The 25,799-nt window shown below is 43.0% G+C and overlaps 2 protein-coding genes across 2 annotated transcripts in view; one reads left to right on the top strand and one right to left on the bottom strand.

Annotated features, from left to right (window-relative positions):
* LOC308105979 (H-2 class II histocompatibility antigen, E-S beta chain-like) overlaps window positions 1-25,799 on the bottom strand; it is a 487,891-nt gene that overhangs the window by 279,706 nt on the left and 182,386 nt on the right. The window lies entirely within an intron of this gene.
* LOC308106219 (B-cell receptor CD22-like) lies at window positions 16,662-23,831 on the top strand (the record flags this gene model as incomplete). Its single annotated transcript, XM_080457275.1, has 9 exons — window positions 16,662-16,716; window positions 17,339-17,476; window positions 18,335-18,451; window positions 18,558-18,818; window positions 19,483-19,743; window positions 20,502-20,753; window positions 20,917-21,177; window positions 21,272-21,555; window positions 23,712-23,831. 9 exons carry the CDS (start codon window positions 16,662-16,664, stop codon window positions 23,829-23,831), a joined length of 1,749 nt encoding a protein of 582 aa, XP_080313401.1.

Below are 25,799 nucleotides of genomic sequence, written 5' to 3'. Positions count from 1 at the left end.
TAACACGGATTATTAAGACGGAAGTCCGTAAATACACAACATAACAATTTCAAAAAGACAAAAAAAAGAAAATAGAGCTGCGTTCGCTTCCAGCGTTCGCGTGTCTTACTTGTTTAAATAAAAATATGTTTCCAAATGTATGGAGTGTCTTTGTCAACATACCTTCTTGTTTTCTTAATAGTTGATGTGTTTCACATTTAATTTGCCACTTTAACGAGTTACCCATAATGTTAACACAGCAGAGGCGAGACGGCAGACAGACAAGTTGTCGCATTTCAGTGACATCACTGTCTTTACGAGCGCCGAGCGCCGACCAGTGGCGTACCCACTGTAGAGGCAGGAGAGGCGGTCGCCTACCCAACTAAGATCTTGCCTCCCCTAAAAAAAAAAAAAAAACCCCGAAAAGGTGTCAATGCGTGCTTAATGTCTTCAAAGTCACGCATCCAACAAGCTTTGAACTGAGCAGATTGGACCTTCTGTTCCAGAGATAATGACCAAAACATATTGAAAACACTTTCGCCGGTTTTCTGGGTATTGAAAACCTCAAGGGATGCGTCCGTGACGTGTATACCATGCGACCACTTAAACTGACATACTGATGGAGTATATTATAGTATATTGTGGGTAGTATATTATCGAGATGACCGATATGGGACATTAAAAAGGATAAATTAAACAAATGGGACACTTTATTAGAACACAAAAAAAATCGCTACAGCCTCAGTAGTTAACCAGTGAAATAACGGTATTTTACAATGCCTCTCATAGAGATTGCATTGAGAGCTGCAGTTCATCGTTCTAACGGACCTCGAGTAGCGGCGCTGTGTCAAAAGTGGGCGTGAATTTGTAGGCCTTCCGCTTCCGGCCGTGTGTCTCTATAGTGTGAACGCAGCATTGGACAGTCACTGTTTGGGGAGTTATTATTTATTCCTTCGTATAAAAATGATACGCTGCTGGAGGGCAAAAGAGTTGGTTTTCTGCCCTGGTTATTATCACCAATACATCCTGATTTCATGAGTAGAAATTGGAAGGAAGGGATGAGTTCAAACTTGGGGGACTGAAAGCCAAATTCATTTAGATTTTCTATGCAAATACTGAACCATTAAATGGAAAAATGGGAACATAAACATCTGATACTATATATATATAGTAAAGGAAAGCAGTCGCCTCACAGGACATTAAAACACTTGAAACCTATAGTAGCGTCCCTATTCTGGGGCAAAAATACAGTACAAGCTCACAACGTGTCACAAGAGTTTGGTGAGGGGAAAAAAAACGAGCAGACCTAGTATAGAGCCCTGGGGGACCCTGGTAAACTAAGTATTTTAGGGTTTAAGGAGCCTTGGCTCTACAAAGGGAATTAATCAATAAATACATATTTAAATAAATAAATCTCCCATTCTCCCTAAAATAAAATAAAAAGTTTGAACTGCAGCCAGAGAAATATTCATCCATAACGGGCAGCTTCAGAACTATTTGCATTTCAAAGGCATCCACAGCAGAGACTGTCCCCCCCCCCCCCCGCCCCCCTCCTCCCTCCATCCACCAAATAATAAACACATTTTTAATTAAGTTCTACTCTTAAAAACTAAACAAAACAAAAAATGGATCCCGTTAATAAGTTGCCCCGAAATCTCTGAATATTAAAAAAGCCAGTCCTGTGCATTATTCATAACGGTGTGAGGGCAAGGGAGAGGCTAGAAAGAAGAAGGGAGAAAAAAATACAGGAAACCAAAAATAGGAGTAGAAAGAAGTAGTCAAAAACTTTGTCCATGGGTTTTGTGCCAAGTTGGCTCCTGGCAATATCATTTATTTCCATCTTGTACTTAACCCATTAAGACCGGGAACACATGTGTAACCACCATTAATTTCTACTTTGGCTATTCAAAAATAGCAGATATACAAGCTCAGACGTTTGTAGAATCGGCTTCAGGTCTTAATAGGTTAATCTACTATTCATACAAAAAAACATCCCCACAGAAAGTGTGTGTGTGTGTGTGTGCGTGCGCACTGCGCCAGTCCAAAACCTTCTGGGTGGAACCACAACTACTGATATTATTATTATTCTACAACTCTCCTCAGGGCCCACTACATTGTTCTGTGATGAAAAGAAAGGAAAGGGAGAGATAGCTCGCGGGGGTTTACCAGCTGGATAGAGATGGAAACCGGCTCTGTTCGAAATAAGCTGATACTGTACGTCGTAAAAAAGCAGCGGTGGAAATTAACTAAGCACTATGTACTCAAGTACTGTACTTTAAGTAAAAGTTTTAGATACTTTGACTTTACCTGAGTATTTCCATTTTTCAATACTTCTACGCCACTACAGTACATCGCAGAGGGAAATGTCGTCCTTTTTACTCCACTAAAATTATTTGAAAACTTAGCCAATCTACAAGCTCACTATGCGACGCGATGTGAGCTTTTTAGATGTGTTATTTATTTTGAAATGTTTGTTCAAATGTGACATTTTGAATACAGGACTTCACCTTGTAACAGAGTATTTCTACATTGTGGTACTGTTACTTTTACTTTATATTGATAAAAACCAAAAAACTGAGTACTTATTACCGCTGTAAAATAGTATTCCTCATCATTTTCGGTGTAGATTCCCAGTAAAGCACATTGGGAAGACATTCAGTGAATCTTCATCCCCTCAAACCAACACAGATCGTAACGAACTGTTACGCAACAGCTAGGAAACATTGTCTTTTCTTGTAACTGAACTGAGTCGGCAGGCCAGCTGCTACGGCGCCTCCAGTCATGTTCACCTCAAAGCACCATGGGAGGTTACCCTAAAGGCTTAATATGACACTTCCTGAGGCACACCCGTGACGCTGTATCAGCGAATGAACTATGAAGATGTGAACTCGGAATAAATCAATTGAGGATTCGCTGAAAGATTTGCAAGTCATCCGACTCGTTGTGAGCTTGTAGATTGGCTATTTTAGCGAGTTGTCTCCTTTGTCGTTTGCATGACTGGTACGGACTGTAACGGTTTATGCTGCTGGCTGGCAGAACTGACTCCATCCTCCAGAGAGAGAGAGACAACTTCACTAACTGACTTGACTTGAGAGACTATTATGTTTTACGACGCGTCCTCGTTCGACTGTACAGCGTTCCAGCACTAATGCTCAGAACTCAGTTAGCACTTTATTGCCAGTACTGTATATAGGACATATACTGTAGGAATTCTCACACACACGCCCCGGAGAAGGCTCCTAAAAACTCCCCATTGAAACCCCATGTTAAATTAAAAGTGCCCGAATCGCTCCGAAACTTTTTCTACCCCCCCTAAGTGGGGGTCTACGAACAAATACTTCGGGCTCAGATTTTGGCTCCGCCCCCCGGAAGTGGGTGAAACAGGCACTTCAAACACTTTGTTGAATTGTTCAACAAATTTTTTTTGTGAATTTGTATTTTTCTAAGATGCTCCTTTTAACGCAGATTTTTTTTTTATCTTTAAAAAATATATATATTGGTAACTTTTTTTTAAATATTTTTTTCATATTTATTTTACTTTTTTTGCGTTCGCTTCCCGCGTTCGCGCGTCTTACTTGTAATTTAAGTATACTATGTTAGTTCCATTGATCCAAGCCAGAACACAATCGATTGATTGATCACTAAAATAAACAGGCTCTGGAAATGTACGCACAGATGGGGCTCATGGGGGGGCCACAAAATGCTTTTCAGATTTTCAAGAGGGCCCTGATCCAGAAAGGGTTGAGAAACCACTTGCTCAAAGCATAATGTAAATTGACTTCCTTGGCCTAACGGCAGTGTGTGGAAGAAATGTAGCGCTAAACGCTCCAGAGATTAGCTAGTGCACACACACAGCCAGACAGACAGACAGACAGCCAGACCCTCCTCTTGACGGCTAGATCTGTAAAAACTTCTGAGTCTTTACTATTCCCACGCAGGCACGTCACGAGCACATTCTGATGTGTTTGTGCGCTGTGGCATGAAGGAAGACAGACAGGGTTACATTTAGATAGCTGACTGCTCACATTCTGCACCCTGCCGTGTCACGAACAAGGGATCACGCGCGCGTGCACACACACCACCACACACACACACACACACACACACACACACGTGCATGTATTTCAGAGTCACATCTGTGTGTGTGTGTGTGTGTGAGAGTGATGAAGGCCCAGTAGGAGACATTAGAAGATGAGGTCTTTAACGTGAAGCTTTGATTGAGAGTCCCACAGCAAGGGGCTGATGCAGGCCTCTCTCTGTCTGTTGTTCTCTCTCTCACTCACTCCTCACTCACTCACTCACTCTCTCTATTGCTTGTTCTATCAGTTTTTCAATCAGTTCTTCCTTGTGTTTTTGTCTCTCTGGCTGTGCCCTCGACCGCCCAGTGCTTCTTTTCCCTCTCCGTAAAAGTTTACTCTGTTCTCTCTCTCTCTCTCTCTCTCTCTCTAACCTTGTCGAGGCCCCTCAATAAATCCTCGAGCGTTTGTTTTCACCTTTATGAATCCAGGTTAAGGTTCATAGTGTGTGGGTTGTGCTCATCCCAGCCCCGGCGCCCTGCTGCCGGGGTCCACTAAGCAGCTCCATTGGAGGGGGGTGGGGGGGGGTTAAGTGCATTGTGCAAGGAAGGGCACCTTGAAAAGAAGTTACTGCAGGAGAAGTAGCTGTTCACTCTCCCGAGTCCACATTTTTGACTGTCGACTCTCAGACTGACACCTCATAATACATTTTCAAATACCAACATTTGTTAATTTGAATTTCCAAACATAAAATGTATGGAATATGTAAGCGACAATGCTTGACAATGTGTCCCAATATCATAAAATAAAGGTCTGATACTTTCCAATATTGCGACCCGTCAGAGTGCATTATCTATACTATAATTCACAGAATCTGAGTGTGTGTGTGTTAGCTCTGGTCCATAGGGTTAAAAGGAGTTCTCCTTTTTTCCTTCCGGTGAAATATTAAATTTTCTGGCCAAAAAGTGTATTTTAGACGTGAGGTGGGGGGCTCAGAACAGTGTTCCCACTAAGTAGAGTAGGCTTTCAACTCCATAAAACAAGTCATTGTTTTGGTGAGTAGCGAAAGTGTATTTTTAATTTTTACTAAAGACGAGAGGCTGCGCTTGCGCTGCCTGCGGTGCCGGAGGTGTGAGGGGAAAGGATCGAAAGTACCATAGCGTTAAGTAGAACTCCTTCTAACGCTATGGACCAGAGCTGTGTGTGTTGTATGGGGGTCCCTGGCACCCCATGTTTTCAGATGGGGGTCTGCAGCCAAATACATATTGATTTGGGGGTCCTTAACATAAAAACGTTTGAGAACCTCTATTCTATTGTAAATGCGTTGCCTAATGATCTATTGTCTTCCTGTCAGGATCACAGAGTCATCTCCCTCTGTGCTGTGGCTCCGGCTTTACCTCCAGGTCAGCTCAGGCCGTTCCTCTGGGTTCTCAGGCACGATGCCAACGTGTCCGCAGTACAGCAGCCAGTCAGTGGATACAGTAGGAGCTCTGTGCATGTTCCCATACCTCTGTGTGTAGGTTTATTCCACCGTTAAGGAATGCGTCTGTCAGACCAGACAAGTCAGATGACTGCTCCTGCTGTGGCGAGCGCCCGGTCATGAGTTAGCCACAGCTTGTTGTGTGTGTGTGTGTGTGTGTGTGTGTGTGTGTGTGTGTGTGTGTGTGTGTGTGTGTGTGTGTGTGTGTGTGTGTGTGTGTGTGTGTGTGTGTGTGTGTGTGTGTGTGTGTGTGTGTGTGTGTGTGTGTGTGTGTGTGTGTGTGTGTGTGTGTGTGTGTGTGTGTGTGTGTGCGCGCCTACAAGGATTCGATTCATTTCAGAATGCTTTCATTCGCAATTGAAAGTTCTCACGGGGTTCAAGATAATGCAGATTCCCACTGTGGTTAAAGGAAATGTATAGAGACAAAATCACAGAGCGTGATACTGTACCAATTAACACACGTGCACACACACACACACACACACACACACACACACACACACACACACACACACACACACACACACACACAGGAAGTGGGGGGCGCTCAGGGGTAGAGTGGCCGGATGGGAACCGTGAGGTGAATGTAATGCACAATCTATGTATTTTTAGTCTTAAAATTTCTTTCTCAGGACGTTGGCTTGCGTCACTTCTACTGTGTTGAGTCATAGGCTGTTTCCAGGTTAGGGTTAGAAAACGATGCTGCAGCGGAAACTTGAGTTGTTGACGTGCAGTTGCTGACCAGGAGGTCGGAGGCCACATAATGCCAGAGATATCATATAGCCCCCCCCCCCCCCCGCAAGATACTGCCCACCACCTCTTCTAAAGCTTCCTTTATGATTCGTTGTCTAAGCACGCCGCTTGTCAAAAAAAAACAGATCTACAAGCTAATGACGAGTCAAATCGCGACATGTTGTTAGCTTGTACATCTGTTATTTTTTGGCAACTGACGCCGCTGTACTAAGGGAGGAGCCTTTGGTGTAACTCTGCAAACAGTTACCCAATGGTGGTAAAAGTACTCACATTTTTTACTTAAGTAAAAGTATCAGTAGAAATACTCTGTTAAATTTTTTACTTAGTAAAAGTATCAGTAGAAATACTCTGTTACAAGTAAAAGTCCGGAATTAAAAATGTACTTGAGTAAAAGTACAAAAGTATTGGTATCAAAATATCCTTAAGGTACACAAGTACTCATTATGTAGTTGTCCCATTTTACAAGTTTTCATATAAAATGTCAAAAAAATATAATTAAATAGCAGATCTACAAGCTCACAATGCGTCGCGATGCGACGCATTGTGAGCTTGTAGATCTGCTATTTTCAAATGGCTGAAATCTATATAGGGCTGAGGTGGGTAATGTATGTTTTGTAATAATAATAAAAATCTACAAAGTAACTAGTAAATAACGTTTTAAAATAAATAATTGTAGTGTAAAAGTAAAAGTACTGAAAACTGGAAATACTTCAGTACACACATGCACGCACGCACGCACACGCGCGCACACACCAATGCAGTTACAACAAAGTAAGCATATAATTATGCAAATACAAAGTACATCCATGTGTGTGCACACGCGAACACGTAATCGCATAACGTGACAATTACCAGGATCTAATCAGAAATCAGTCATCACTTGTGCACGTGTGCGGAGGATTGCATAGCATTTGCATCTAATTTACACCGCCGGCGGCGGCATTAGCACACACACATGAGAAGCGCTCTGGAAGACGAGTGGATGTGACAGAGACACTGTGGTGAGCGACAGAGATGGAAGATTGTCACTTAACACATCAAGTGCCAGAGTTTTTTTTTAAAACCGGGGTACATCCAGTGCCACCGTTCTTAACGTTTACGCTGATCTGTTTAGAGCTGTAGAAGCCTCCACGAGGACGCGGTTGTAAACAAAGGGTGTGTGCACGATGGTCGAGGGTCCCGACTAACGACTGGAACAATAATATTTCTAACGCGATCCGCCATTGCAGAGTGATCGCACGTCGAAAATGGCTTGTTTTCACCACGGTAAAAAGATATGGAGTTATGGAGCTTTTTTTCTCCAGATCCCATCATTGGAGAGGACGGAAGTGACGTTTTTTGGGCCCTTGTCACATCCGTCCATTACATTTTACAGGGACCTAGGATAATTCCTAAGTTGCGTTAGAGCGCCCCTTGTGGATAAAAATAAAATAATAAAAAATGTGCAAACACGAGAATTCTCGTTTATGGCACTCGACGGGTATATTTGCAAACACGAGAATTCTCGTGTTTGGCACTCAATGTGATAAAAGAGGAAGGACCGCTCTCTCTCTCCGAGAGGTGAGAGACAGCCACATAATGGGGACTCTTATCTGGTTTGGAGAGGCCCCTTTGGTGCCGGCAGACAGGAAGAAGCTACGCTGGCTATAGGCCCCCGTCCTGATAACTCCGCACTTCATCCTCTCTCGCTCGCACTTCATTCCCCGGGAGACTGAAGCATCACTCAACCCTACCGAAAAAAGAGGAGGGAAAAAAAAGTACTTGTGGAGCACTTTGCGGAGAGTGGAGCACATGGTGTCTTGGTGTGTGTACATCAGACACAGACTTGGTTCGATGGAGTGTTTTTTTGTGTTCTTTTTTTAACCCAGTAAGACCGGGAATGTAGCACTAGTGTAATTTAAAAAAATGTCTATGGCTATTCAAACATAGCAGATATACAAGCTCATAACGCGGCACCGAGTGCCCCGCTATGAGCTTGTAGATCTGCTATTTTTGCATATCTTTGAATATATATTTTTTAAAGCGAACATTTGTAACTCAAATCTTTGCTTCTGGAGGTCTATGGAACAACATTTTTTACAAATGTTCACTTTAAAAAATATATATTCAAAGATTTGCACAAATATTCATGCTTTTTTTTCTCCAAAAACAGCAGATCTACAAGCTCATAGCACGGCACTCCTATGAGCTTGTATATCTGCTATGTTTGAATAGCCAAATAAATCTAAAATGACAGAGATGCGTTCCCGGATTGAATGGGTTAATGTTGGATGACGTCAGTGGGATTTTGGTCGTTTCCTTGCGTCTGGCGCTTGGTCTGAAGGGGGTAAAAAAGTAAAAGAGGCCAGTCTTTCACATTGACGTATATTTCACCTCTTTTTTAAGGTGTTGTATAACAGTAGTTCTCAAACTTTTTCATGTCATGGTCCCCCCAAATTAATATGTATTTGGTCCGCGGACCCCCATCTGAAAATATTTTGTGCCACGGACCCCTATACAAGATTTGTGTTGATAGAATGTTATAAAAATATTCCACATTCTTTTTGAAAAATAGCAGATCTATGAAACGGCAGCAACCAGCCATTGTGTCTATTGGCTTCCATATGGTTTGACTGGCTGGCCATATTATGTAATAAATACTCATTTAGCTGTCAGGATACAGGCATGGTTTGTGAGTCTTCCTGTTTCTCTGCATGCTGCTCTCTACAGGTAGTCTGCAGTGGTGGAAAAAGTACTCAAATGTTTTGTAAAAGTATCAATACTGCAATATAGAAATACTCTGTTACAAGTAAAAGTCCCGAATTCAAAATGTACTTGAGTGAAAGTACAAAAGTATTGGTATCAAAATGTACTTAAAGTATCAAAAGTAAAAGTTCTAGTCACACAGAATGTCCCGTTTTTCAAATGTATAAAATTCATAAAAATCGTTTGAAAATAGAAGATCTACAGATCTTGTAGATCTGCTATTTTCAAATGGCTAAAATGTATATAGGGCTGAAGTGAGTAATGTATGTTTTGTAACAATAATCAAAATCTACAAAGTATCTAGTAACTCAAGTTTTCAAATGATTGTAGTGGAGTAAAAGTACAACATTTGCCTCTGAGATGCAGTGGAGTAGAAGTAAAGGTATTGAAAATGGTCCAGTAAGGTGAAAATGCTTCAAAAGTGTACTTAAGTACAGTACTTGAGTAAATGTACTTAGTTACTTTACACCACTGGTAGTCTGTACTAGCTCTTGGCCAGCACCACCTCTCCCTCTACCACCTTCTCCACCATCATGCCCCTTCCTGCTCTCTCAGGTCCAGTGATGCTAAACTCCTGGTTGTCCCCAGAACTAAGTGCTGAACCTGGGGAGATGGGGCTTCAAGAGCCATATATATGATTGTTGTTTCTATTTGATGACGTCACTGCAGGGCATGGCCAAGGTTGCCTAGGTATTTAACAAGGTCCCTAATCAAGCGCAGGTGTTGCTTGTGGCAGAGACAGTTTTTTGTCTGTTTTCATGAGGGCGGGTAGTCTGTATGCGTTGACTGTATATTTTTGCCTTGTTGTCCCCGCCAGGCCGAAAGGCATGGCGAGAGAGTATGTTTTGCACTCCGTCCGTCCGTCCATCTGTCCGTCCGTGTGTCCTTCTGTCTGTGGACAGCTAATCTCCGGCGCCGTTGGCTTGATCGGGGAGCGTACCCAAGTGCCCTCAGCCCTATGTTCCCTCAGCCCTATGTTCCCTCAGCTCTATGTTCCCTCAGCTCTATGTTCCCTCAGCTCTATGTTCCCTCAGCCCTATGTTCCCTCAGCTCTATGTTCCCTCAGTGACCCCGTACAATTGAGGTGGTTGTATTTTGTCAGAAGAAAGAAAAACAAAAAAAAATACGAGATCTAACGCAAGGCCTATTGGCGCACGTTTTAAGCTGTGGCGGACCCGGGATGGAGTTATGACATTTTTCTACTGTACCATTCATCCTAAGATATCATAACATCATATAATAGAAAAGGTAAGAAAACCGCGGTCCAAAAACCGTGGCCGTTGGCTTGATCGGGGAGCGTCCCCAAGTGCCCTCAGCCCTATGTTCCCTCAGCCCTATGTTCCCTCAGCCCTATGTTCCCTCAGCTCTATGTTCCCTCAGCCCTATGTTCCCTCAGCCCTATGTTCCCTCAGCCTTATGTTCCCTCAGCCCTATGTTCCCTCAGCCCTATGTTCCCTCAGCCCTATGTTCCCTCAGCCCTATGTTCCCTCAGCCCTATGTTCCCTCAGCTCTATGTTCCCTCAGCCCTATGTTCCCTCAGCCCTATGTTCCCTCAGCTCTATGTTCCCTCAGCCCTATGTTCCCTCAGTGACCCCGTACAATTGAGGTGGTTGTATTTTGTCTCCCTGCTCTTGAGACATTTAGATAGTGTCAAAGGTCATGTCTCACCTAGACACGAATTTTGACCTGATGGTCAAGATTCAATTTATCCCCTGAGCAAGCAGGTCGGCTCTGTTAGCTCAATGGTAAAGATTTCAGCGCTTGTGCAGGAAACCGGGTTCAAATTCAGGGGTAGAAGAGGAAAGTTACATTCTGTAGAATCAGAATCAGAAGAATCAGTTTTATTGTCACATCACAGGTTTACAAGGTAAAAAAGTGAGTGAAATTATTTTTTGTACGTCGTTCCCATCGCAACGTTAGTTTCCATAGAAAGAAGAGGGGGGGGAGAAGAAGAGGGTGGGGGGTAAGTGGGAAGGAGATCAAAACAAGAGAGCAACAGAAGGCCAGACAAGTTATCTACATATTTACAAATTACCTGAGATAATAAAAACTAAAAAAAAAACTAAACTAAGGTGCCTGAGCATAGCAGCAATGTATTGTATACTGTGCATGTTATACTTATACTGTGCATGATAGACACTGGACGTTAAGGTGCTTAGAGGAAAAGGAGCACAATAAAAAAGACCAAAAAAGTCAGTGCGTTATACAAGGGATTAAGGTGCAAAAGGTCAGTGCGTGTCCACCTAGAGTGGACCGACCCTAGTATAATCCGCAGGTAGCTCCATGAGGGAGTGCAACAAAAAGTCATTTGTACCTGGTGTAGTCCACAGGTGTGTCCGAGGGGGGGCTAAAGTCCAAGTCATTGTCCCTGGTATAATCCACAGGTGTGTTCAGGAAGAGCCAGAAAAGTCTGCGCTGCCTGTTGTCAGGCTGCTGAACAAGGCCTATGCCTCATTCAGGCTTATGCCCCATTCAGCATTCTGACAGCAGCCGGATTGAAACTACACCAGTACCTGGTGGTGGAACTCTTGATACTGCGGTAGAGCCCCTTGCCCGGTCGCGGTCGTTGTAGGGGGTTGAACAGTCTGTGACTTGGGTGGTGCTTGTCCTTGATGATGCGCTTGGCTTTGACCACGCACCGCTTTTTGTACAGATCCTGGAGCGCTGGGAGCTCGATTCCCATTATCCGCTCTGCCGATCGCACTACTCGTTGTAGGCTGATCTTTTCTCGGGCAGTGCAGTTCCCGTACCAGGCCGTGACACAGCCTGTTAGGATGCCTTCGACAGAACTGTTGTAGTACAGCCTGAGGATGCGACGTCCTACTCCGAGCTTCTTCAGGCGGCGGAGCCAGTACAGTCGCTGCTGAGCCTTTTTCCTCACGTGTGTGGAGTGCGTCTCCCATTTGAGGTCCTCCTCGATGTGTACTCCGAGGAACTTGAACTCGCTGACCCTTTCCACTGCAGCACCGTCGATGAGGATGGGCGCATGGTCTCTCCGCGGCCTCCTGAAGTCCACGATCAGTTCTTTGGTCTTGTCGACGTTAAGAGAGAGGTTGTTCTCTCGGCACCAGCGTGCTAGTGATTTGATCTCCTCTCTGTAGTCAGACTCGTCGTTGTTGACGATTCGGCCTATCACTGTCGTGTCGTCCGCGTACTTTATGATGGTGTTGGAGACATGTGTGGCTATGCAGTCATACGTGTACAGGGAGTAGAGGAGAGGGCTCAGCACGCATCCCTGGGGTGCTCCGGTGTTGAGGGTCAGGGGGTCGGATGTGATGCTGCCCATTCTCACCACCTGATGTCGGTTGGACAAGAAGTCCTGTATCCAGTCGCACATGCTTGGGTGTAGCCCTAGGTCTCTGAGCTTTTTGTCAAGTATTGCTGGGACAATGGTGTTGAATGCTGAGCTGTAGTCCACGAACAGCATACGTACATATTTGTCCTTCAGCAGCTTGTTGTCCATGTGCGAGAGGACGGTGTGGAGAGCCATGGCAATAGCGTCGTCGGTGGATCTGTTTTTGCGGTATGCATACTGCCACGGATCCAGCGAGGCAGGTAGCGTGGAGCTGATGTATTCCCTCACCAGTTTCTCGAAACACTTGCTGACGATCGGGGTGAGAGCAACAGGTCTCCAGTCGTTCAGGCATGTCACTTTGGCCTTTTTGGGAATGGGCACAATGGTTGACATTTTGAACCCTGCAGGGACCACAGCCAGGGAGAGGGAGAGGTTAAAGATGTCAGCGAAGACACCCGCCAGCTGGTCTGCACATGTCTTAAGGACCCGGCCTGGAATCCCATCAGGTCCGGCTGCCTTGTGGATGTTGACCCGTGTGAAGGCTGTACGCACTTCTCTCTCCGAGATGGTTAGAGGGTTCACCTCTGCTGGTGCTGCTGATGGCCCCGCTTGGCTGCCGCGGTTGGAGCTGATCTAGCCTTACATCGTTCCCATCGCAACGTTAATTTCCATAGAAAGAAGAGGGGGGGGGAGAAGAAGAGGGGGTGGGGGCAAGTGGGAAGGAGATCAAAACAAGAGAGCAACAGAAGGCCAGACAAGTTATCTACATATTTACAAAGTACCTGAGATAATAAAAAACTAAGGTGCCTGAGCATAGCAGCAATGTATGTATACTGTGCATGTTATACTTATACTGTGCATGATATACATATGGACGTTAAGGTGCTTAGAGAAAAAAGAGCACAATAAAAAGACAAAAAAGTCAGTGCGTTATACATGGGATTAAGGTGCAAAAGGTCAGTGCGTGTCCACCTAGGGTGGACTGACCCTAGTATAATCCGCAAGTAGCTCCATGAGGGAGTGCAGCAAAAAAGTCATTTGTACCTGGTGTAGTCCACAGGTGTGTCCGAGGGGGAGCTAAGTCCAAGTCATTGTCCCTGGTATAATCCACAGGTGTGTTCAGGAAGAGCCAGAAAGGTTTTGCACCGCCTGCTGTCAGGCTGCTGAACAAGGCTTATGCCTCATTCAGCATCCTGACAGCAGCCGGATTAAAACTACACCAGTACCTGGTGGTGGAACTCTTGATACTGCGGTAGAGCCCCTTGCCCGGTCGCGGTCGTTGTAGGGGTTTGAACAGTCTGTGACTTGGGTGGTGCTTGTCCTTGATGATGCGCTTGGCTTTGACCACGCACCGCTTTTTGTACAGTTCCTGGAGCGCTGGGAGCTCGATTCCCATTATCCGCTCTGCCGATCGCACTACTCGCTGTAGGCTGATCTTTTCTCGGGCAGTGCAGTTCCCGTACCAGGCCGTGACACAGCCTGTTAGGATGCCTTCAACAGAACTGTTGTAATACAGCCTGAGGATGCGACATCCTACTCCGAGCTTCTTCAGGCGGCGGAGCCAGTACAGTCGCTGCTGAGCCTTTTTCCTCACGTGTGTGGTGTGCGTCTCCCATTTGAGGTCCTCCTCGATGTGTACTCCGAGGAACTTGAACTCGCTGACCCTTTCCACTGCAGCACCGTCGATGAGGATGGGCGCATGGTCTCTCCGCGGCCTCCTGAAGTCCACGATCAGTTCTTTGGTCTTGTCGACGTTAAGAGAGAGGTTGTTCTCCCGGCACCAGCGTGCCAGTGAGTTGATCTCCTCTCTATAGTCAGACTCGTCGTTGTTGACGATTCGGCCTATCACTGTCGTGTCGTCCGCGTACTTTATGATGGTGTTGGAGACATGTGTGGCTGTGCAGTCATACGTGTACAGGGAGTAGAGGAGAGGGCTCAGCACGCATCCCTGGGGTGCTCCGGTGTTGAGGGTCAGGGGGTCGGATGTGATGCTGCCCATTCTCACCACCTGATGTCGGTTGGACAAGAAGTCCTGTATCCAGTCGCACATGCTTGGGTGTAGCCCTAGGTCTCTGAGCTTTTTGTCAAGTATTGCTGGGACAATGGTGTTGAATGCTGAGCTGTAGTCCACGAACAGCATACGTACATATTTGTCCTTCAGCAGCTTGTTGTCCATGTGCGAGAGGACGGTGTGGAGAGCCATGGCAATAGCGTCGTCGGTGGATCTGTTTTTGCGGTATGCATACTGCCACGGATCCAGCGAGGCAGGTAGCGTGGAGCTGATGTATTCCCTCACCAGTTTCTCGAAGCACTTGCTGACGATCGGGGTGAGAGCGACAGGTCTCCAGTCGTTCAGGCATGTCACTTTGGCCTTTTTGGGAATGGGCACAATGGTTGACATTTTGAACCCTGCAGGGACCACAGCCTGGGAGAGGGAGAGGTTAAAGATGTCAGCGAAGACACCCGCCAGCTGGTCTGCACATGCCTTAAGGACCCGGCCTGGAATCCCATCAGGTCCGGCTGCCTTGTGGATGTTGACCCGTGCGAAGGCTGTACGCACTTCTCTCTCCGAGATGGTTAGAGGGTTCTCCTCTGCTGGTGCTGCTGATGGCCCCGCTTGGCTGCCGCGGTTGGGGCTGATCTCAAACCGGTATTACAATGCTGTTGATCTAGGAGCACCACCAATACTTATATATAACTACCCAACCACCGCTGAGCACCTGCTTGTTTTCCTTCCTCTTTTCTGTGGGTTAGCATTCCGTTATGGCACTATGCTGGTTAGGGGTTTTTGCTTTGCAGTTTTGTAAGCAAAATGTTGTAGCTGTGGTACTTGGTTTCATGTTATGGGGTATACAGAGCCACGTCTAAAGTTGTCTTTGAGAACAGTGGGCTAAAAGTCAGCAGGAGTTAAATGTTTTGTAATCGGGACACTTAAGCAGTGGTGGAAAAAGTACTCAAATGTTTTACTTAAGTAAAAGTATCAATACTGCAATGTAGAAGTACTCTGTTACAAGTAAAAGTCCGGATTTAAAAATGTACTTGAGTAAAAGTACAAAAGTATTGGTATCAAAATGTACTTAAAGTACCAAAAGTAAAAGTACTAAATGTTTGAAAATAGCAGATCTACAAGCTCACAACGCGTCGCACCGTGACGCGTTGTGAGCTTGTAGATCGCTATTTTCAAATAGCCTAGGTATAAAATAGGGCTAAAGTGGTTAATTTATGTTTCATAATATCATAATTTATATTCATTCAATTCATTCAACCTTTATTTAAGATTCTCGGAGAGATCAATTGAGGGAGACCCTCATTTACAATGATGCCGAGATATCTGCAAAGTAACTAGTAACTACAGTTTTCAAATAATTGTAGTGGAGTAAAAGTACAATATCTGCCTCTGAGATGTAGTGGAGTAGACGCATTGGAAATTGGAAATACTCAAGTAAAGTACAAATACCTCAAAATTGTACTTACAGTAAGTACAGTACTTGAGTAAATGTACTTAGTTACTTTACACCACTGCACTTAAGGGAAAAAAATGTGTTTTATCACGCAGCCACTACTCTGTGGAATGCCCTCCCTCCAGCCCTAAAATCCCAAAATTCTCTTGCAAGATTTAAGAATGACCTCAAATCATGGCTCCATCTTAACACTAACTGGTCTTAGTTCCCTACCCTGGATAGCGCACTCTGCTTTGGATTCTTCTCTCAGGGTACCTATGGTGTCCTATATCTATTGTTTTATATATATGGATCAAATCTTTGTTTCATGGTTTGTTTGTGCAGTGTGTTTGTGTGTTGTTTATGTGTCTCAACGTGGACCACAATGGAAACACGTCCACGTTGGCGTTTTCCTAATGAATGACATTGTTGTGACTTGTTTAAAGTGCCAATAAAGTATCCTATCTATCTATCTAACTATCTAATCTAAATGTCTACAAGAAATGTGTGAAGAGAGTGAGACACAGAAAACCACATTTCAGTGGTTCCGAAACTTGATTTCCCCTTTTCATTTTGGGTGTGTGTTCTTGATGAGGTTATCAGTAAAGCCTGACTGTTTTTGACAAGCTGACAAGCTCTGGAGACAAGTGAGTATGATTGGTTTACCTCACTGTAATTTATGATAATGTATTTGACTAGATTGTATCTTATCCTGATAAATCTTTGAATGACCGTTAGAATGACCAATTGTTGTTCAAATCAAACAATTGATCCAAATATAAAAAGCAAAAACTTAAAATAAAAAAATTAAATTTGATAATGTACCATTAATATTGTTGAGACAAATTATACTGAATCTACAGATTTATTCCCCATCTTATTGCACAACAGAGAGTACAGTACATTTGTTGACTTTCTTTCATTATAGTTTTTGGTTTTCACCTCAACATACCATGAGGTTTCTAAAGACGACCAGTGTGATCCTGAACATTGTGATCCTGGTATCTGGTGAGAAGACTTTGAAATACCTTCATATTCACAGTGTGTCAGAGAAGTCAAATACCGTGTTGAACAGCTAGTCACTGTAAATGTTGTGGTTTATAGATAAATGTAAAATTATTGTGTCTGTCTGTCTGTCTGTCTGTCTGTGTGTGTGTGTGTGTGTGTGTGTGTGTGTGTGTGTGTGTGTGTGTGTGTGTGTTTTAAGTTAATACAGTAAATTTAGGTGTGCTTACTTTATTTATTTCAACAGGAGAGAGCGTATTAATAAACAGTACATATAATGTAGCGTAAATACACCGGATTTAGCCAATCCGGTGTAAGTAAAGTGTGTGTGTGTAGAAAATACATACTTTTTGACATGACATGTTATCACCTTGATCTCCAAGATTTACAATTTTTGTTGACAGCTGTTTATTTTTTGTCTTTTGCAGGTGTTTGTAGTGGTGAGTGCATCATTGTCAGTGTAATACACTAGCATTGTCCAAAATGTACTTGTAGACACAGTCTTATACTTGGAGAGCGAGAGAAACAGAGATGATTAAAAATATATAAAGTGTTTTATATAAAAATAACACTTTAAATTACAATTTTCCTCCAATAGATGGTCCCAATAATGTCATTTTGACAGCGACTCCATCAGAAAAGGTTGTCAAAGGAAGCTCGGTCACTTTCACCTGCAGCAGCAGTGGTTCAAATCCACCAATCCAGTACACCATTTTCAAAGACACAACTATAGTGGCAAAGAGGAAGAGAAAGACCACTGGTGGTAAGTAATGAGAGTAAAAGAGTAATACAACTATTAGCTATAACGTTTTGAGTAAGAGTAATTCAGTCATACAAATGTTCTCTCGCCTGGTTGGAACTGTGAGTCAAGATGTAGCGTGTTACGTGTAATCAGTGGTGTAAAGTAACTAGTACATTTACTCAAGCACTGTACTTAAGTACAATGTTGAGGTATTTTTACTGGAGTATTTCCAATTTTCAGTACTTTTACTTCTACTCCACTACATCTCAGAGGCAAATATTGTGCTTTTACTCAACTGCAATTATTTGAAACTTTAGTTATTAGTTGCTGTGTAGATTTTGATTATTATTACTTAAGCCCTATATACATTTCGGCCATTTGAAAATAGCCGATCTACAAGTTCACATTCCCGACGCATTGTGAGCTTGTAGATCTGCTATTTTTAAAAGATTGTTAGACATTTTAAAACATGTGAAATGGGTTCTGCATAATGAGTACTTTCTACTTTTGGTACTTTAAGTACATTTTGATACCAATACTTTTGTACTTTTACTGAAGTAAATTTTGAATTCCTGAATACTTCTACATTGCCGTATTGATACTTTTTCATAAGGTAAAAATGTGAGTAATCTTTCCACCACTGCGTGTAATGTAATTTGGTGATCCGGGTCTAGTGCTCGCCTACTGTGTCTGGTGATTTGCACACACTCATACATGCACACTCCATTTCCGTATCTGCTCTAGACCCAGAACGTATCAGCTACCTGGAAATCGAACTGATCACAGTCTAAGATAGTATTAATTGAACTCCAATGAGTGATAATATTACTTTTGAAAAGAGTAATGAGTAACGAGTTATATATTCATTCTTTTTTTTAGCAACACTGATAAAGACCATATCTAACATCAAACCCAATGACAGTGGAAGATACCACTGTCAGACAAAGAACAACGTTACCACGGTCAATTCACCTGAAGTCACTGTTGACGTTCACTGTGAGTTTTTGAATAGAATTAAGGACATCATCAACAGTATCAATTATTGTTATTGTTCATCCCTAGAGAAAAACATTACAGCCTACATACACTTATTCCTCCATAGACCCTCCGGAAATGACCTCAGTATCAATGGATCCACGGGCCGTTGTCGAGGGCAGCAAAGTGACTCTGACCTGCAGCAGTGATGCCAACCCACCTGTAGACATCTACACCTGGTACAGAGACAGTGGAAGGAGCTCTATCTCCACTGGTCCACAGCTGGTAAAGGAGAAAGTGTCTCTGCAAGACTCTGGACAGTACAGCTGTCAGGTGACAAACAAACTTGGATCCCAAGTGTCATCACCGTACTCTCTAGATGTTCATTGTAAGTGAACTAATGTGATTTTTTAAAATATGTTATACTTTTTACTGACCGCAATCTTCTTCTCCTTTTCCCAAGGTAGTTCACTGTATGTTAATGTCCAATATCTCAATTGTTTATCAGTTCAATTCAATGTTCGATGCCCATTGTACGTTTAGAGTGTGATTCAATCCGGGAACGTATCTACAAATGTCTTCTAAATCCTAACTAAGGTTTCTGAAAAACGTATGTTGCTATATCTAGCGTTGCTCAAACCTTTTTTCATGTCAAGGACCACCCAAAATTATATTTGGCCACAGCAGACCCCCTCTCTCAAAATATTTAATTCCAGGGACCCCCCCCCCCCCCCCCCCCCAGAAGATTTGAGTTACAAATGTTCGCTTTAAAATATTATGTTCAAAGATGTGCGCAAATGTTAACGATTTTTCAAAAAATAGCAGATCTACTATTTTTGATTAGCCAAAATATAAAATGACACAGATGCGTTCCCGGATTAAATGGGTTAACCCAATACCAGATTATTGATGACAGCATACACTGATCTCCTAGTGATTCCCCTTTAGACCCTCCAGTGAATACATCAAATACATGTTAAACGTCTGAATTCTAAAAATGAACGAAGAGGTGTTTGAATTCTAACATCACAACTAATATTTTCTCCCAACAGATGGTCCCAAGAAGGTTACTGTGCAAATCAGTCCATCATATGTTCTTGAAGGGGATTCAGTGACTTTCACCTGCAGTAGTGATGCCAACCCCAAAGTAGAACCAGGAGTATACTTTCTGTACAGAAATGGCGATACTGTGACATCAGCTCAGAGTCACAACATTTCTAACATCCAGAAACACCACGGCGGGGAGTACAGATGTGCGGCTGTCAACTACGTCAACAGAGCCAATTCTGCTTCAGTGCAGTTTGAAGTTCACTGTGAGTATATGGTCAGGTTTGCTGTTCACTAAACTAGGAAATTAGGAAAGAATGCATGAAATTGATCACTACAGTATATGTCCAATCTCGTCCAAAGGAGTTTAAATGATTTAGACCAAAGTTGCTATAATGTTACATACACCACATATTCAATGTAATGAAAGGTCAATCTGAATATAATTCTGATCCTATAGCAAGACATTATGTTGCTCTGAAAGGTTACATCTTCCTAAAATAATTGAATTTATCACATATACTTATACAGTATGTACATTTCACCATGGTCAGATAAAAATACAGTTACCGTAAGGATTCGTAAGACATACAATAACACAATAATACAAATTTGAAACAATACAGTCACAAACAAAATAAATAGATTATGAATAACTTATGTCTTTCTCTGTGCCTTTCTGTACCTTAACAGCGAGGCCGTCAATATCGGTGATTCCACCAGGAAAGGTTGCTGAGGGCAGAAAAGTGACTCTGACCTGTAGCAGTGATGCCAACCCACCAGTAGACCTCTACACCTGGTACAGAGACAGTGGAAACGGCTCCATCTCCACTGGTCCTCAGCTGGTAAAGGAGAAAGTGTCTCCAGCTGACTCTGGACAGTACATCTGTCAGGTGACAAACAAACATGGATCCTATAGATCATCGCCACACTCTCTAGATCTTCAATGTAAGTGAACAAAAAATTGATTAATGTTGAGAGGGTTAACAATAATCTAAAAGTGACATCAATCTTTATCCAACAGATGGTCCCAAGAATGTCACTTTGTCAGTGAGTCCATCAGGAGATGTTGTCAAAGGAAGCTCACTCGCGTTCACCTGCAGCAGTGGTTCAAATCCACCATTATACATCCTTTTCAAAGACGGGCGTGAAGTGACACGGAGGGAGATACACACCATCTCTAACATCCAACCCGGTGGCAGTGGTAGATACCACTGTCAGGCAAAGAACAAGATTGCCTCGGTCAATTCACCTGAAGTCTCTGTTGATGTTCACTGTGAGCTTTTAATTGAATTCAGATCAAATGATATTGATGGATTTAGCGTGTGTGTAATGTTAGACACCACTTTATTCAAAGTATGCATTATTGTTATCGTTCACCCCTACTGTTGTCTATTTCTTACAGCAAATAATGTCAGTGATCAATCTTTAATCCATAGACCCTCCAGAAAATACATTAGTATCAGTGGATCCGCCAGACGTTGTTGAGGGCACTAAAGTGACTCTGACCTGCAGCAGTGATGCCAACCCACCAGTAGACAGCTACACCTGGTACAGAGACAGTGGAAACAGCTCCATCTCCACCGGTGCTCAGCTGGTAAAGGAGAATGTTTCTGCTGCCGACTCTGGACAGTACACCTGTCAGGTGACAAACAAACATGGATCCCAAATGACACCACCTAGTTTCATTAATGTTCTTTGTAAGTAAAAGAGAATAAGGTTACAAGTTTGAACCTGTTTAACGCAACAAAATATAAAATCTGATACAATGTTAATTGTCTTTTTGATGTCAAGATGCACCGGTTAGTGTGTTGGTGGAGCTCAGTCCACCAGGCAGACCGCTGGAGGGCAGCAGTGTGACCTTGACCTGCAGCAGCGTCGCTAACCCACCAGCACACAACTACACCTGGTACAAGAAGACAGGAACTCCTGGTTCCAGCTCCCTGGTCCAGGTAGGGTCAGGACAGGCGCTGGTTCTGACCTCTCTGCAAACCTACCAGACTGGACCGTACGTCTGTCAGACCAGGAACTCACTGGGAGAAAAGAACTCTACTGATGTGCTGCTGCAGATGGACACAGTAGACAGTGAGAATAGTAATGGTAAATACGATGCACTTTTACATTCTTTAACCATCCATCCATCTTCATACGCTTAGCAGTTCCAGCAGAGAATCCCAGACTTCATTCCACCCGTTTCCTGCTGAGAACCTTGAGGATCAAAGGAGGTCACACACATCCACATACCATTTAAAGATGGATGCCAGTAAAGACAATGAAGGCAGCTGCAGTGTGCAAACCTTTCAATGTTCTTTGATCTGCTGAGAACCATGGCCTTAGATTTAGAGATGGTGATCCTCATCACAGCCGCTTCACACTTGGCTGGCTAGCTGATTTGGGTTAAAGTGTCCCTTCCACCACCGCCCAATGACCTCCTCATTTGAGGTCAAGTGTCCCGTACTTACTGTATACAGCTTGGACAGTTTCCCATTTCTACCTCCTGAGGTATCAGATGGTTTTCCAGAAAGGTGCCAACTGTAAGTCCTTCTCCATGTTTTTTCCTAACTTCTCCCACACCCACTGATTTGGCTGTGACTGCTGTCCTCCAGGCCTCTGGCAACACGGGATAACATATCCCAGAAGACCTCCTTCTTCAGTCGGACGGCTTCGCTAACCACCACTGTCCACCAGGGTGTTCGAGGGTTACTTACCGCCCCTTGAGGCACCTATGATCTTTCAGACCACAGCTCCCAGACGCGGGTTCAGCACTGGAAGTTTTGAACACGGACCACTCTTGTTCAATGTCAGGGAAGTCCCGCGGGAGGTGGAGTTAAAGGTCTCCCAGACAGGGGCTTCCTTCAGTCAGTTCACCCGCACTACACCTTTGGATTAGCCCGGTCTGTCCGGAGGCTTCCCCTCCATCAGACCAAATTCACCACCAGATGGTGATCAGTTGATAGTTCTTCCCCTCTATTCGCCCGAGTGTCCAAGCCATGCAGCCTCAGGTCTGATGATATGATAACAAAATCGATCATCGACCTTCGGCCAAGGGTGCTTTGGTACTGTACCATGTACACTTATGAGCATCCTTATGCTCGAACATGGTGTTTGTTATGGCCAGCCCATGACTATCACATAAGTTGCATAGCAACAAACCGCTTGGGTTCAGATCAGGGAGACTGTTCTTCCCAATCACGCCAAGTGTCCCTATCATTGCCCACGTGTTCTTTGAAATCAGAAGGACTATGGAGTCCGCTATCGGAGCCTGATGCAGTACTCCATCCAGGGTCTGTAAGAAGGCTGAATAATCTGATCTACTTTTCTTTGCAAAGGCACCGACAACCGTTACGATTTTCACCCCCATAACCCTAAGGTATAGAGAAGAGATCCTCTCATCCAATGGGGTAAGTAGCGGCACTCTTGTGAGTATTTCCACACCCGGCTGGCACTTCACACTTTGGCCCGGCTCCGTGGCTAACCTGGCCACCAGATGCTTGTTGACTCCTTCTGGCCTGGCTCCAGATGACGGCCCCAGGCTACCCCTAGCTAACCTCAGTCCCTGGTTGTCTATGGAGTGTTATTTTAACCACTATTTGTCTGATGAATTTGTCATGGGAGACCCTGGCAGGACCACCAAGTCAGAGACATTCATCCAAAAATATATATAAAGCACAAGAAGAATTAGATATACTGAAAACGTTGTTCTTTCTATATTGATCATTCATTTTACTTATCCTGTCATTTTCCAGCAGTCGATCGTCTCATCTTTTGTGTTGCTACTGGAATCAAGGTGTTGCCAGTGCTGCTGTTTCCTTTGGTTATGTTGTGGACCTGGTGAGTTCTGTCGTGTTTTGTGTGCCAAAAATAGTAGAAGACAGTAGACCTACAAACTGCAACGTGTCACATCTGTGACACATTGTGAGCTTGTAGGTCTATTTTCAGCGCATGACCCTGTACTGTGACAAAGTATAAATTAGTCCAAATACTCATATTTTATTCTATCATGTTCGTCAGTATCACAGCAAACATTGCAAAATGCTTTAAAAGCTTAGTTGTTCCTCTTTAAAATAATATTTCATGTTTTTAAAGGAAACGACACTCCCGCAAGAACAAAACAGTGAGGAGATCTTCATTCTTTTCATTAATTGCACTTTAATTGCAATTTGTACTGAAAATTGTCAGGTATTAAGACTTATTCATAACGTGATCCATATTTAAGTGTGTTGTCATTTTTCAGGAGGACAGTCTCTGGATGGTCCAGGATGTCAACATCAGTGGAAGTGTTGGTCGTAGACGAGACTCTGTTTCCTCTGCTGGCCAGGACATCAGGGTTGTAGAGGAGGAATCCAATGTGTAAAGACAGAGAGGCACGAAGACATTCCTTCAGTGTCTGCTGCCTGGGTGCTGAATTGCAGCTTAAGCCGAGATCTGCCAGCTTGTTATTTAAATAGCGGAATAAAGATGATAAGACCGTAAATATATGACAGTACATTTGAGACCAGTATCAGGTTATGTAGGTTGTTTATGTGCAGTTAACTCATTGAGTGCCAATGACGTCTTTTGACGGCCGTTTTCAGTGTGCCATTAGTGCCAATGACGTCTTTTGACGTCACCTAAAAAAAATAAAAAAATTATTCTTTTTTTTATCTCAAAGGAACTAGGAGAAAACAATTTTCAAAAAGTTAATGCTCCATCCACTTCAATGTTAAAATGTAAACGGAGAAAAAAAATCACATTTTTCCATTTTTCCTGCCTGTGGCACAGGGATCAACAAGCTTGAAATAAGCCTTGCAGTGAATGAGTTAACATTAAAGCTGCAATCTGTAAGTTTGATGTCCTCTCCTGACACACAGGTAGACATAATTGCAACACCTGGGATTTGAACCCGGGTCTCGTGCATGGGCAACCAAAGTTCTACCACTCATCCAAGGGGAATCCCAGATTTAAATAATGAAAATGAAAGTGGCCTGGAATTTATACGTCAAATACAAAATGATCGTTTCCCACTTAACCACCTATATATTATACTATATTGCCCGGGATCCCCCAGGGCTCTAATATTGGCCCACTCCTTTCAAATCTCTTTGCCGAAAAAGTTAGCCTATTATGACATGCCCAGAATAGGGAAGATAGGGTTCAAATTGTTAATGTGCTGGTTGTTTGGATGTTAATATTATAGATATTTTGGCAGCCAGCAACATTGGATAGTCTGAAACAGTTCAGCTGTCACTGCTAGCAGTGCAGGGCACCTTAAAGCAGTGTGCGTCCCACATTAGAATGAAGCTGTTTATCTAATTTTATTAATGTGTTAAATCTAGTCTGAGAACTGCCGACGGTCACTTTGAAAAACAGAACGAGCGTGTAACACTGCTAGAGTCTTGTATGAGTTACAATTACAATATTGAAATTATTTTTTTATATTTATGAGTTATTTTAAATTGTTGGGTAATTAGTCCTAAACGGATTGTGGTTTATTTTCCATGTAAACGGTTAACCTTTTAAATGTCCCATTCTCACTACTTCCAACTATTGCAGTAGTGCTAGTTATATTGTATTAGCATACGCTACCATACAGAATGGTTAAAATAGTTGTATTCATTAAGATTTGTCCCAGAATATACTTAATACTGCATGACTAACCCTCTACTTAGTTTAAACATGTTTGTGCCACTTTGTCCTTTTCCCTGCAAAATATAATCATAATAGCTTCTGAACACAACATGCCTTAAAATGAATTATAGGGTGTAAAAAACAAACAGCTTTATACAACTTTAATATTTTACATATTCTTCATATCATTCATATATCATATCATATCATATATCATGTACAAACAAATGTCAGTCAAGGGCCATATTAAGACCATGTTTCAACAAACCCGTCTCAGTTTTATTTTATCCAAAAATGTACATGTCTGTAATATTCAAATTCTTACATTTTTACTGAAGTACAGTTTAGTCTTCAAACCCCATTGTCTGTTATTGCCACATTACATCTTTATAATCTCTCCTGGATCAATGACGTCTGCAGTTTGTGAGACAGAAATGTTGAAATGTTGCACTTCCAATTTGAAAGATGACAATTTACAGTAATTGAAATGTGCAAGACCTGCCAATAAATTATCTTATGTTTTAATCAAAGCAGTACACAATAACAATTATGTATCTGATTCTTTTTGACCAACAGTAGTAGATACATTTGTCATTTTTCTACAATAAATTGTAGATTGTTTTTATTTATAACCCATAAAATAGGCATGTACGCTCATAAATGGGTCCCAACACCGCTCTACATGCTCCAGGCCAACTCTTGTGTTCTTTGTTTC

The sequence above is a fragment of the Gymnoscopelus braueri genome, assembly GCF_963280865.1.
Source record: "Gymnoscopelus braueri genome assembly, chromosome: 18".
NCBI lineage: Eukaryota > Metazoa > Chordata > Actinopteri > Myctophiformes > Myctophidae > Gymnoscopelus > Gymnoscopelus braueri.
Note: the sequence above shows the minus strand (reverse complement) of the source record. Positions and strands in the feature narration are given on the sequence as shown.